The sequence below is a fragment of the Bombus terrestris genome, chromosome 16 (assembly GCF_910591885.1).
Source record: "Bombus terrestris chromosome 16, iyBomTerr1.2, whole genome shotgun sequence".
Taxonomy (NCBI): Eukaryota; Metazoa; Arthropoda; class Insecta; order Hymenoptera; family Apidae; genus Bombus; species Bombus terrestris.
The window spans coordinates 305,389-320,881 of NC_063284.1; the positions used below are offsets into that span (position 1 = coordinate 305,389).

General features: G+C 31.7%; 1 protein-coding gene and 1 long non-coding RNA gene across 4 annotated transcripts; one reads left to right on the forward strand and one right to left on the reverse strand.

Moving 5' to 3' along the window:
* Nucleotides 1-1,564: 1,564 nt before the first annotated feature.
* On the reverse strand, nucleotides 1,565-15,209 carry LOC100652260 (ran-binding protein 9). Of its 3 annotated transcripts, XR_002308498.2 has the most exons (9): nucleotides 14,960-15,209; nucleotides 10,556-10,911; nucleotides 10,201-10,388; nucleotides 9,586-9,698; nucleotides 9,046-9,474; nucleotides 8,437-8,757; nucleotides 7,919-8,102; nucleotides 6,774-6,939; nucleotides 1,565-4,788 (listed from the first exon to the last, which is right to left on the reverse strand). XR_002308498.2 is itself a non-coding variant. In XM_020867188.2 (7 exons), the coding sequence occupies exons 1-7, from the start codon at nucleotides 15,156-15,158 to the stop codon at nucleotides 7,969-7,971; spliced, it is 1,740 nt and encodes a 579-aa protein (XP_020722847.1). In that variant the 5' UTR covers nucleotides 15,159-15,209; the 3' UTR covers nucleotides 7,579-7,968. The 3 variants fall into 3 exon arrangements, 1 of the variants encoding a protein (XP_020722847.1); XR_002308497.2 differs by lacking the exon at nucleotides 6,774-6,939; XM_020867188.2 differs by lacking the exons at nucleotides 1,565-4,788; nucleotides 6,774-6,939 and having other exon boundaries at nucleotides 7,579-8,102.
* Nucleotides 6,939-8,527, forward strand: LOC125386520. Its single transcript, XR_007226754.1, has 2 exons — nucleotides 6,939-7,688; nucleotides 7,825-8,527. It is a non-coding gene; the product is annotated as an uncharacterized LOC125386520 (long non-coding RNA).
* Nucleotides 15,210-15,493: the final 284 nt, after the last annotated feature.

Here is a 15,493-nt window from a genome sequence, read left to right on the forward strand (position 1 = left end):
GTAACGTATTCGAAATTTTTGATAGATAAAGCCAATTTTGTACGACGACATAGATTCTATTTCTCTACTTACGTTTATAAAGCTACAAATTTGCACAAAAATTCGCGATTTAGTTGTATGTTTGTTTATAGATGTAGTTGATAGAAGGGCGACATAATGTTTCGAAACTCATATTATTGAATTTGAAAATGGAAATATTTGAAAATTAAGCATCGATGAATAAATACATAGACACTTTAAGATTTCGAATTTAAACGAATTGCTAGATTGCAAGATATTGTTAGATTTTAAATATGGGATATTTATAATAAATACGGAAATAGTATGTATCCATTATCATTGCCACGAATAAAATTAAAAATTCATCAAAATCAATCTACAATGAACATCGATAGTATTCTACTTTAGTTCGTGTCGTTGCCATTAATAACCGTACTACTTACTTACTATCATAGACGCTACAGCACGAATGAAACGGAAATATAATTATATTATAATATAATTATGTTTAAATCGTGTGTGTGTGTGTGTGTTAATGAATTAATGATGAACGTTTGACACTCGTCGAAAGGATCCCTGGTATCCAGGAGACGAAAATATGATGACTTTTAACCTTCTGACACGACCTATTAGCTTTTTGCTAATTGATTAGCATTTAGAAGCTTTGATTGTACCATTTTGTTATTTGCATATTTTATGAAACATTTGATCGTGATAAAATAAATTTAACGAGCAATTCATATTTCCGGTTCTAGGAATTCTTTAGATGTTATGCTCTTTTCCATATAATTCATAAGTATAATTGTATTATGTATTATTGAATGTATACATCTATTGGACGACATTTATTGTAATGAATTCAACTTTTTAAATGCAATTTACATACTTTAATTTTTGTATACATGTTGATAAAGTTAAAAGAAGATGATCAACATGTGGTAACTTAACAAAACCGATAATATCAATTATGGATAATATAGAGATCATCAATAACTTTAAATACGTAAAATAAATTATTTAATTATGTAATAATGGAAAAAATTAAGAAACCAAAGACGATGAATATTGAAAATACCATTCCATACATCACTTTAGTCTATCGATAAACAAATTTTATCTATACCAAAGAGCAGAAGTACAAATTATACTCACTCTCTCTCTCTCTCTCTCTCTCTCTCACACACACACACACACACACACACTCTCTCTCTCTCTCTTTCTCTCTCTTAGGCTTAATGTTACAGGAACATGTGTCAGATAGATACCTTAAAATTCCTAAAGGATGTCAAACTGAATCAATATGACGTCAACATCAATGATTTATTCTCAACAAAATAAAGAAAACCCTAGCAACATTAACTAGTCATTAATAAAACATACTATTGTAAAAATATAAAATAATAAAATCACTTCTTCTTTAAATTAATATAATCCACAAATTTCATAACTTATACGTTACTTACTAAAAAAATATAAAAAATACCTCTTGCAATCCTCTTTAAGAAAAGGGAATGTAGAGAAAAAGTTTGCAGGGTTTTTGTTGCAGTGAATGACAGAAACAGAATTCAACGAACAATGTCTCCAAATCATACTGTATTATTCGCAAGATACTCATGGCTCTCTACCTATAGTACAGAAAACGTTTAACACTAAAAGTCGTCAAATTGTATTTTTTGTTTTTTTTCCTCTTCCATCGGTCATACGGAATCAACGAATTCGCTCAAAGCATTCGCTCTTTCTCTCTTATTTGTTTTAACTAATCTCAGCCTCTCTTTCACACGCACTCGAGTCCATTCGTCCTTATGAATTCAAATTTCAAACAGTTGCTATGCTTGCGTATATGTATCTAGAACGACACGAATACAGAGATACATACAGAGATATGTATGTGTGCCCTATACATATACACACACATACAAAATGAATTAATAAACATTTTTTCCTTGAAATCTCACGCGTACACTATTAGTTCATACGATATTAATTCTTTCGTTTTTTTTTTCTTCTTTTTGTTTCATTTACACACATATACATGTTTATATACCTTTTGCATGTACGAATACATACACATGTATATATACGTATCGCGTATTATATAATATAATATACTATGTCGCATATAAAAAACAATTACTTATCGTAGAATACAAGATTGTTTCATACATACATATAAATACATATGTATATATGTATGTATGTATGTATGTATGTATATATATGTATATATATATCTGTATGTATTTATATGTATGTATGTATGCTCCTTCTTTTTGTTTTTTAATTAATTGAGTAATTCTTTTGTAACTTCATCATCGTCATTATTATTGTTGTTACTTATACAGTTGTCTATTCAGTTTTCGTCGCAAACTTCTTACTTCGCCTCCTATTACTTTTTTATTATAAACTGTTACAATCGTTCCCTCGTTCCATGGCCGAAAATCTTCTTTACATTCGCATAATAGTTATCTTTTTAATTGTTTCTTTACCTCCTTCCGCAACTATAAAGAAATCCTGATTTCGATGAGACGATTAGTCTTGGTTAGAAAAATTCGAACTAACAAATTCTATACAATTTTTAATATAAAATTTCATTTCTATAATTATACTAATCAATTTACTAATTGATTCAATGAAACTTACACAATCGAGAGGGTCGCCGTTTTAATCTATTAAACTCCAACGTTAATACTAAGTATAAAAATTTTCAATTTTCCACCCGCTTAATTTAAAACCACAGGTTGTGTCTAATCGAAACTTTCAAATTTTTTTACAAAACATTTATAAGTAATTAATTAAAATTTACAGAAAGAAATATTTTAGACAAATGAATCATTGGAGAGAAAAAGACAGAAATATAAAACACCGCATATTTTACAACGTTCTGTTTAATTATATAACTTTTATTAATTTTCGCTATATAACTCCAATAATCTTCGACCACTTACAATCATTCAGGTTCGTATAATTCCCCATTTGTTTTTTTAGTTGATTTCGTCGCTCAAGTTCGACACGCTCTTTATCATATTTTTTGTCTATTTGTTTTCTTTGGTTTCCTTCCTTACAAATTTTCTCTCGTAATCGCATAATGTATTCCTTAATTACATATCACTAATACACGATTTATGTTTTTTCTTGTTCATTTTCTTTCGTTTATTCGGTCGAACCTAGGGCGAATAAAATTGAAACGAAGATACTTAACGGTCATTAAATCGATTTTCTAACATTAGGCAATAATAAAAATTTACAAGACGACCTACAAAAAGAAAAAAAAAAAGAAAAAAGGGAAACGAATACCAAAAAATAGAGGAAAGAAAATAGCTAAAAGTCAAGGATTATTGCTTTGTCCTTCCTTTAATTCCTTCGTTTGCTATGGAAATCAGGTGGAAATAGAACGATCGTCGATTCTCACGTTACTGCTAACCTTAATTTACATTAATTATAAGAGGAGAATATTCCTTTTTATTTATATATTATCCTTTTGAGTTTTATGTTTTCCTTTTTTTTTTTTTTTGTTTCACTAAGAGCTAACAATTGATACAAAAATCGACTCGTTGACCATACGATTAGAAAGGCTATCAAAATAATCGACGAGGGATTAATTAATCGTAAGTTGTATCGACGAGACTCTTTTCTCGTTCATTTTCTCAATAAAAAGATGATGCTGACCGATTGTCAGCTATCATGCGACGAATCGTGTGTCAAAGATTTTAATCGCAAAAAGAAGCAAACGTAAAAAAAGGTCAACAGAATATACAACGAGGCAGTGCACTAAAAAATTGGATAAAATAAAATTCGTTTAAAAGTGCTACAATAATTCTGAACATTGAATGGAACCAAAATTTCAGTCGCTAGCTACTTTTAGCCAAACATCTATAATTGACGAGATCGAAACAGCAGAGAATGAGCTGCAAATTTCGTGAAATATGAATTGAAATTTTATCACGTAGAATACAAGCAGCGAATGTGAGGTTAAACAAGAAACTTAGAGGAAAATGTTAATTGAAAGGAAGGCCAGATGAATGATGTTAGAAACCCACCTGAAGAGAGTTATTCATCGTCTGTTCATGATAAATTACACGAAAATACGAAAGCACGTCCCATTGCGGAAAACGGCTCGATCTATTATGGGAACGAGGGAACAATCTCAAGATCATGGTAAGTTACAGGGCTAGAAAGAGGAAACGAGAAAAGGGTCGTCTTGGCAGATGTTTACACGTCATCCTCCGCCTCAAGCTTGTTCACCGTCTTCGATCATCAATCTCTTTCATGTCCAAAATCACTTTATTACAGCGAAAACTAACTCATTTCCAGCCTCAATATCGTATTTATGTTCCCTTGTGTTTCTTATATCACCAACGCCATCTACGTCCTCGGAACTTCGTTTGCCTTAAGTTTGACTGTTAATTCTAACTATTTCCTCTCTACACGTCCGTTCGTGATCGTTAAGATCGTTTCCCTTCTTCTTCTCCTTTTTCTTCTTCTTTATCGTGCTTCACTTTGTTAAAGCAGTTTTCTTGTTTGGACTCTGGAAAACTTCAATCAATGTTCATCGTTCTTCGAATAATGATCATTTAGCAATCATCTTCCTTCTCATCCACGTTGCCGTGTAACATTGTTTACTTTTGGTGGGTCTCGAGCGTGTATATTATGTTAGACGATTGTATGTCAGGTGTAGCTGTGTGAGATCGAACCAGAGAGCCAACTGCCGGACTCTAGCTGAAGAGGCACGCGATGTCGCGAAGTTGTTGCTGCAAAAATATTATCTGCTCCACGTTCCGTCTCCATATCCTAGAACAAACAGGATCGCTGTATCAGCACACGTTTCTGACACGATTTCCAATTACATTCGATTCTTTCAACATGACTGACTTCTTTTGGACTTTTGTGTCTGTTTTCTTATAATTTGACTAATGATTTAGAGATGTAAGGAATTTTATGATTTCAGAAATTGATTAGCAAGTCCATTAACCAGATTGTAGATTTTTATGTGTTTATAGCAAATTTAAAAAAGCAAAAGTGCATAGAATATAGATAATATGCAAAAATATGTAAATTATAAAAAATAAAGATATTTTTAAAATTATTCTTTAACGGATGAATTAATAATAACAGTTTAACAATGTATCTTCTATATAAATGAAACGATCAAACAGATGACTGACTTTTTTATAATCAGCTTCCAGAATTTTGCATATAAATCATGACACAAGCACGGGAGATGTTTATGAAGGCAAAAGTGAATTTTATGAAAAATATTTTTAAAAATCTTTATGATTGATATAAATATTGACAATAAAGTATTATTGTTATATTAATAATAGTTTAAAGGTTTCATTCATCCTTAAAAATTCTCATCTTCATACATACATACATTCATATAGGTATTTAATATACTTTATAACATTTAATCTCTCTATAGATATTCATGATCATCATAATGAAAAAAAAAAGAAAAAAAAATTCACGCAATTTAGAAATATTTGTATTATATAATTAACGATAACAATTGTTTAACTTCTTTTTTGTTTCTAGATATATTTTATTATACAAAAATTTAATTATTCGAAAAATTGAGTCCACTGATGATTATACAGTCGTTGATTTTCAAAATGTCCATTTGTATACTGAATATTTAAAATATATAGGTTTTATTTAAAAAAGTTTTCGTTTATTAATACTTATGCTTTTGGCAGATGCGCATGGACACATTTGATTCAACGCGATTTAAATATTGCACGCCAAAAGTGAAATTCATGGATTTTAATTATATCTCACACGTGTCAAGTTTCACATTATAAAATTGTACAAAATTTTATATAGCTTCTGGTCGAAACAACCTACAACGATATATTTACAATAGTATTATCATTGTTGCATTTTTGTTTCTAATTAAAGCTTGATCAAAGTAAATTTAATTGATGACGTACGTGTACAATAACGATTTTGCCTCCGTTATACAAAAATTACTATATCATTTTCAGGATTACCACAAATCCTGACATAATAAAAAAAGCAAAATCATAGTTTTTAAAAATCTTTTCCAACGTAGATCGTATATTATTTTAATTAATTATTAATTTTTATAATATAAATTTGTCGAGGTGCGTTTATCTATTTACTTTACCATACCATAAGTTCTCATATATGTTCGAAAAATAATGCCGATAAATAAATGGCTACTAAAACATTAAAAAATTAATTGAACTTAAAACTAAATCGCTAATGTATATTTCAAGCTATCTTTTATACAATGAGTATTGTGAAAATTAAAATAAAAAAATGATACAATAATACATAATATAATATAATATGATATGATGTAATATAATATAATATAATATAATATAATATAATATAATATAATATAATATAATATAATATAATATATGATATAATATAATATAATATAATATAATATAGTATAATATAATATAATATAATATATGATATAAAATTTTGGAAAAATATTCATAACTTTTTCCATGTATACTTAATTAACATTTCAGTTTGACCACAATGAAAAATCAGAAAAGCTATTAAAAACGTATAGTTTCGAAAATGTGCGCAAACATAACACTAGAATCCATTCGTTAATATTGAATATTGCAATAACTTTCTTTTTCTACAATTCGTAAATAGTTTCTCGCAATAAGAACACTTGTTGGTACAATTACATCAAGAAACAAATTCGTAAAGCACTTAACCTCACAAAATTATATGTATTCCATTATTACCGCAGGAACAGAGATATAAAGAATTCGAATTCACAATACCTGTATTATCTTAATCTCTAATTACAGCACCATTTATGAAACCAAGTGAGAAAAACAAGAGAAAATATATATAATTTCGTCTTTCTTAACGCATGAGAAAACAAAACGATTCCTGTATGGGTGTTAAAGAGTGATTCAATGAGACGTTGTTGTATTTTAAAACCTCCTATAATTTTAGAAAAATATATAAAGTCAAATATATGTATATGTACCAGTTACATGAAAATGATGTTAAAGCTAGTTTACAAAAATGATGTACAACTAAAGAGCCATACACTATCCCGTTCTCTTTACAAAATACATGTGTAAATGGTCATAAATTATGTGAATGGTTAAACGAGTCGCTATCTACATCGGAAGTAAAAATGTACAAAGATGCGGAAACATTCCTGTCGAAAGTCCGGGGATAATTGATACATATCAATTTGATAAATCTCGAAAGAGCATCACCCTCGGTAAAAATTGCACGATTTATAATGGCGACTAGCTTTCTGCATATTTAATAATAACAATATCTCAATTACAACAACGTAAATATAACTTCGTTATTGTCGTCCAGAAACTCTTTTACAAGAATCCAAGAAGCGAAACATACACTCTCATTCGCATAAATTCATCCAACAGAGGACAACGTCCATAATTCATCGTTGTTTTAAAAGCAGAATCTAAATTATAGTAATAACGATTCATTGCAACGAAAAGAAATAGGGAATTACAGTTCCATTGAGAGAACAAAGAACGAGAACCAATGAAAAGAGCCGATTTCTCGAATGACGGAGCAGTGAACAAAAATCAAAATGCTTTATTCAATCCATAGAGAACGGAGATTTTATTATCAGCAAAAGTGAACAAAATCAATAAAATCGTGATCGTTTGAACGGGCCACGATGGTATAATCCTCTTCTTATCACAAAGGTAGTGGCTTAATTTAGAAACGTACAACGTAGGACAATCCTTCTCTCTCTCTCTCTCTCTCTCTCTCTTTCTCTCTCTCTTTCACTTTCTCCTCGTTGATACAGAACTACGACTATAAATCGCGGTTATGTTACAGGGCGATTTCTATAATGTGTACGATAGTAACGTGTATCAACTATCCCCAACTTCTTCTAATCGATGCGTAATTTACGTGTAAGAGAGTTACTAACCAAACTCGAGCCGGCAGAAGAAGCAGACGTGGCAGCAGAGGTAGGCACCGTCAATATTGAATGATATTGTCTACGACCGCGAAGCCGCATGCCCCAAGACCAGCGTGTGACATTAGCCGTACCAATTCTCTCGCGTGAGACGCGGCCACTTCCAACGGCGGCCGTCGTGGCAAGTTACTCGACTCTAGAAGTAGCAGATGATCGACATTAAATTGTTGGAATCTGAATAGAATACGTGAAACTAAGATACGTCATAAGATACGTTAGAATTAAAGACTAAATCAAAAATAAGATTCGGCTGTGTTGATTTAAAAAGTGTTACTATTAAATACATGAGATACCGTGAATACACACAGATTAAAAATATTAGTTTTTTACCGTAATTTTAGAAAATTATACTTTATATTAGAAACGCTGTTTTATTATTAAATTTGAATATATTGCTAGATAATCATTCTAATTAAATAAGCAATTTAACAAGCACTTTGTGCAATAGTCAAAAATTGTAATTTTCTTACCGAGTATGGCAGAATTGAGTCTCGCGCAGACGGTTTCCCTCTGTTGGGGATCGAGTTGCCAACCAACCGGCGAGTTCCATGGATTTGCATAGGCTAAAAGACTGAACGCATCTTGGAGCATCTTTTTATTGCTTTCGTTTTTTCCGTGCTGTTGTCGCAAATGTATCGATTGGGAATATAACTGTCTTCCGAATTCTAACATCTTTTCGATCGCCTGTTTATCCCCGCCACAAAGCTGTTTCTTGTTATTCTTATTCGATGTATTTTCCATATTGCAATTACCGTTTTGTTGTTGCTGAATTTGATTAACACTATTGGTCTCTGGGAACAAATAAAAGTTTATTCGCCATTAGAAGACATCGTAAAATTGAAAATTATTTGTTTCTAAATATTTCACAAATTAGTAAATATTCGTCCAGATGTAACTGGACTGCAATATTTTTTCTTAAATGATTGATATATTAATTTGAATAATTTAATAAATACAAATTTTTAATAACACAGTTCCATTGTCTTTCTTCACTTTAAATTTCTTGTCTTTTCCGTAAGAATGACTTCGACAAACGTAACACGATTAAGAGAATAAAAAGCAACACAATAACATCTCACCCATATCAACGTCTTCCCCGTTCTGACACTTATACCTGTTGGTATTCAAATCACCATTTTGATAGCCGTTTTCGGTATTACTTTTCATGCCGTTTATAACATTCTCCTCCATATCTACATCGTTTTCAATTTGTCCATTAACAAGCTGTTGTTCGGTCGAACCATTCATGGCATTGTTCATATTCATCTCCTCAACATTGCCATTTGTTGAGGGTTTTGTGTAAGCCTTCGTAGACTGTATAACACTAGTTTGATTGATATTGGAATTCTGTGTGATTTCCGAGTCACTGCCGTTCACCATTTCAACGAACTGCCGACATTTGAGGGCGAAAAGAAGATTCGGATCCCGTTCGAGGAGACCCGGATACAACCGACTGGTTAATTCTATTGCTTCTCCCATTCTGCCCGCTAATACCAGCTTTAGAATTTCTGAAACAATGCGTGTTATCTGTTTATATTCCTCCTGTAAAAGGAGGAACGAAAAAGAGGAAGAAGAAAAAGAAAAAAAAAAGAAAAAAAACAACGATATTAGCTTCTTACTTTGTCTATTTTTAATGGAATTAAGATCTTCTTCGAATCCCTGGCCAGTACTATTGGCAAAGGCTTCGGCAGTGGCACAGTAACCATGATGGACCAAATATGTTGACACCATTCTGAGAAAGAAGTAAACAAAATCTTCTAGAATTTAGTGCATAAATTTTCTGAAATGGTCCTCTTTGTGTTCGTAATATATTTAAACAAACATTTTATCGTAAATCTTCGACGTACGCGCTAAGTCTACATACTTTAAACGTGTACATATTATTATGCGACAGAATATAAGTATATGTCTACAAGGTCATTCGACATTAAACCGACGTAGTAGAAAATTACACAAGACGCACTGTGCATGCAATTATTAAATTTATTAAATTTTCAATCACGCGCTGTGAGTTCAGTTTCGACCAATTTGGAGAACAATGGAAGTTAGTTTGCATATTCATGAAAGTACTGGTCAACTCGGCTATTAATGATCACGTGTAACTAAATAATTGGCTGAATTTTGCGAACAATCGTCAATCCCCGTTTCTTTCATGAAACGTGCAAAACTTGTGCCTCGATCATATTGTATAATAATATTTACGACAGTAAGGAAAATAAAGCGATCCGACTCACTTGTGGAGGACTGCTTGCCATTGACCCTGTCCGTGATCTGGTGTGGGGTAGTTTATAATTTGCAATCTTGTTTTGACGCGGAGTTCGTTAAGCATATCATCGATGTCAAATACAAACGGTTCTTGTCCGAAGTTTGCATCGACTACCTCTCCTGGAGTTTGAAGGCCCACCGTTGGATATAAATTTGGCTGTAAAATATACAACGAACAATGATTAACAGATCGTTATTTAATAAGTCGTGTAATAGATCGTTATTCTTAATTAAAAATATTAGCTTCGGCTCTTCTGAAGGAAGACAAACGCGGATGCAAGGTTTACTTTGTTACGAGCCCTTCAATTTTCATATACTACTAACCGGAAGATCAGTGAAGGCGATACCAAGATGGTGTCCATTCTTCGTATAGAAGGCAGTGTTGTCAACAAGATTTACACCACATCCGATTACATCTCCTGTGGTGAAGGTGGGCCCGTAAGGTTGTCCTGTTCCAGAAGAACAGAAACTGTGCCCATCGTCACCATGATACCCGTAGGAGTGTTTGTCCCAACCTGGCAACCTATTCACGTTCACTCCATGGGCAGACAAACCGATTCCCATGTAACCATCTCTGCCTTTACTAACGATCTTCACCTCAAAATAATAGAGACCACAAGCTGCTGGTATGCAGTGCGTTGTACGTACACTTGCGGCATCCTTGTGAGTTTTTCCATAACCTAAAACGGTGTATATGTATGATATTGTTTATTGATCGACATATTTCAATTGCTTCTTATATTAGAAGGAATTTTATTAAGAATTTTAGGTGGGAAAATAGGTTAGAGAAGTAAAGTAAGGGGGGGGGGGCATGGTAAAACTATTTAAATATTGAATATTAATTTTAAAATCATTACTTTTGTAATAAAATTAATAACGTCATATTAATTATTTTATATACAGAAAATTGTGGTAAATGAAATAGCATTTTTTTTAAATAAATATAATCTTCCAATTATATATAATAACGGTATATAGGAAATACTTGTTAAGATAATATAATAATTATCTAAAATAATAAGTTATCTTCTAAAAATTATATTTATTCTCGGACATTACAAAATAATTGATTCCTTTCGTCTCTCCTTTGAATATAAGTTCGGAGGAAATGAGCTACAGCGAAAATCACGAGGGTAGGAAATTCGAGAACAGAAGTGATCGGCCGTCACAATCTAATCGCTAATCTTGGATGCACTTGCAATGTAGCGATGCAGTTTGTCGACCTAGTAACCTACAGTTACCCGATTCACATATAATTAAGTACAAAAGAATTATTAACGCGTCTAACAAAACGCTATGGTAGAACCTTGGCTGTGACGCATCATTTTGCGTCAAAATAATCGGACGTTAATTATGTAAACATCGATGTAACAAATTAATTTACGGAACGCACGGTCTGTCACGAATAATAAACAAAGGTACACACTGATTTACTTAATCGATAATGCATACGTTTGTGAATGTTGTGAAGCTACTTGCGGCTATTTGAATATCTCGAATGAAATTGTTCAGTTAACAATTTAATGGTAATTTTAAATAGCCCAATAATAGAAACGATATAGCGAATGAAAATATTATAATTATATAATAAAGATATTACCATAATGATGATTAGTAATTATATTTATTCATAAGGATGTAAGTTATGATTTGCTATTGGAACAGGCAAAATAAAGATTATTATCAGTTAAATTATTAAAACGGATATTAAAATAACGAAATGAGGAAAACATATGTTAAAATGTTGCAAAAGTAAAAAGGCAAATACGACATATACCGATGAACGTTTCGACTCCAGAGTATTTTCTCAATATTTATTATTAAACATCGTAACGGCTAACAAGTATTTATTTTCTAAACTACGTCAATGAATACTGTACTTTTTCCCTTGGAATGTTTGATGTTAATGAAAAATGAAGAGGCTCGTAATTAACGAGTTTGGATTAGCACGCTTACGGACGAGAGAGCGCACTAACACAAACGCACCTGCAGCCACGGTCAATTAAATTTGACGATATCCAAATGGCCCTATTAACAAGTATATTGCAACAATTTAATTCGATAGTCGTTATTTGATGTTTTGATGCTCGGATTTCGTTAATGGAATAGTTACGAGGATGTTACCTCGTGATAATTTCATTCCATGTTATTGTCAATTTGTTCAATTTTATATATAGCTATTTCCAGAGTTACTAGTTTCCTCATAGGAAATGCCAATTGTGTCAACAAGAGGATTAATGAATTAAATTGAAGAGCGCGGATTTTTTTTTTTTTTTTTTAATAAGTTTGCAATTAGATTTAATTGTAACAGAGAAGTATGAAGTTCGGTTTCCCGCGTTTAAATTGTCTTCTTGATTTATTCGACGTACATTTAAACAATTCTATGTCTGTCTTACTTCTGCTAATAACTTGGAATCAGTTTTGGATAAAGTATCGTTTTTAACATTGAGCAGAGATTAAAACGATAAATATATAAAAAAACAAAAACCATAAAAATTTTTACAATGCAAAGACAATTTAAGATAGTAAAAATGGAAGATGGAGAAATGGAAAAAAGAAACGGTAACATAGGTAGAATGAGAAAATAAGAAGGACGAATGAAGTATAAATTGCATGTTTTTATATTTTTTTTAACTTTCATTAAAGAATTTGGAAACTGTTTCTATGCAATCTATTAAATATATAGTTTTTTTTAATTTTTATCGATTATGATTAAACAATTGCTGAATAAACGAACAAATAAGACTAATGTTACATTAAAAAAATTAGATATTTAGAAAAATATATAAATTAGATAAATTAGAAATTAAACTAGTTTTTAGAAAATTAATTTGGTTTGAATATCATAATATTTAATCTTAAATATTTGAACATTAATCATAAAATATTTGAAATCCTAGATAATAAGATAAAGAAGATATTTTTTCCGTCAAATAATTTAGATATTATTATTTTTTAAAAATGGAAATTGTGGAAGAATAAAGTTCTATGGCCGATAGTAACAAAATAACATACACTGTTAAGAATTCATTACACTTCTTTTATTTCCCTTATGGAATAGGATATGTTACAATGCTATTTCCTCATAGTTTCAAAGACTTACTGTATGAATGATTACTTATTTAAAGCAATTAATATTCCGTTGTTAAAGAAACATATAATTTCTGATGTTGTTGTAGTATTACTTTCTCATATTAACGGCATACCAAATTACATACGAGTTAAATACATTTATTCAGCTATTAACAGTACTTTGAATGATTGTATAAATTATAAGTAATTAAAGTTCATAGCCTTAATCATTTCTACTTTAATTATAGCAATACAACAGCTCATTAAAATAAAGATTTAGTATAATCTTGACAGACAATACCTGTGACAAACAGAAATAGAAAAGAATTAAGGTTGTTATATTTTAATCTTCTTTGAGTATGTCTGTACTTGTTCACAAAGGATTTAAAAGCCACTTTATAATCTACATACAAAGAACGAATATAAAACTGCAAAACAGGGCAGAAATATTAAATAAGAAAATAAATAGTTAAAAAAGGATCAAGCGTGAATAATAACCGAACAAATTATTTCAATTTGTTATTAAAGCGCAATTCTAAAAATGCAGATAATATATTCTAATTTATGGTATTTGCTGCAGAAAATTTCCAAGTCTATCATAAATGCAAAACATTTACATTAATTTAAATCATCATTTAAATCATAAAATAAAACATTTTACTAACAGTTTATTTATTAACCGATATGTCTTCTGCGATTGATCTATCCTTCATACCTTTCAATATGCAGTAATATGTATTCATTTTATGAATCTAAAAGTATTACTCCTAGCATTATCAATAATCGCTGAAACAAATAATCATTCAATATTAATTAAATGGAAGTATAACGCAATTCCTAGATCCTTTTCTTACTTAAAGAGAAAAAGATTCTTGTGGCTACTTTTTAACACTATCTTTTTCAAACACAAAATAGCTAATATTTACACAGCCTCGACCTTAATTTGGAAATCAGGATATAACAACAATAACAATAACACGATTCTTGTCGTTCATCGGAATTTTCATGGATTTATTCAACATCTATATATACATAATAAATACGAATAAATACCAATGGTAGAAAATAGTGAAAAAATTCGTCCACTTCGAAACTGATTGACGACGAGAGGCCAGGGGGGGAGCAGGAGCGAAGAAGAGCTCGCGAGCGAGTGCGCGAGAGAGGGTAAATACGTGGAAGCTGTGGGCGAGCAGGAGAGAGAAAAGTAACTGTTCAAACATCGCAGCTGTCATTGCCATTGCGCCTTCTCTACGCAGATTCATTTTTCTCATGAATATCCGAAAAAATCATCGCCAGAACCCCGACACTTTAATCATAAGGGATCTCGATCCACTTGCTATATAAAATAAATGTTTGCACACGATAGAGAAATAATAACCGAGCGATCGAGAGAAAGTCGAATAGAGACCATGACCGATCAGCTGATTCCTTTGTTTAGGTCGCTGACACACGCGAAACGGAGCCCTGCCATTTTCAATCGATATTACAGCTCCGTCAAACGATTCGTCCGTATCAAGCAAGAATTCAAATCCTATTGGCCGGGATCGTTCCTCGATCCTTCGTTTCGGGCAATGTTAAAAATCGTCCGCGAGAATTCTCTGGGTGGCAAAATGAAAAGTCGTTGAGAGATATAGGAGATCGAAATGAGAAACGTACCTTTGTAGTGAACACGAAGATTGTTTTGGGAGAGGCCGATGTAATTGTACTTGTCCTTGGGGCTCCACGAACGTGGCAGCGGTGTTTCCTCTTCGTTTACCATCGGATAAAGCATCTTTAGTGGATCAACGGGCTGACTTTGCCCGGAATTCGTCTGAGAAGGCTCCATAACACTCGGTTCCTCGCTGGTAGCGGCCATCTTTCTCCTGGGCAGCCCCACTACTTTCGCCAGTGGACTCTGCTTGACTGACTGCGCAACGCTCCTGCGCAACTCAACTTTACCTTCGGGTTCATGAAGTCCTTAATATATAGATAATCTACTTCTTTGAGGAAATTTTGGATTTGCACTAGTGCTGACATCTGGCGTATTATTGGATACAATGTTAAACTTTATCAAATGTATATATAATATATTTCAATATATTATATTTGCCTGTATAATAGAGAGAAATTCCCTTTCTGTATATAATAATTGTGTTCTATTATAGATATTTCAGGAATGATAGTAAATTATGAAAAGGATATGAAACTTGA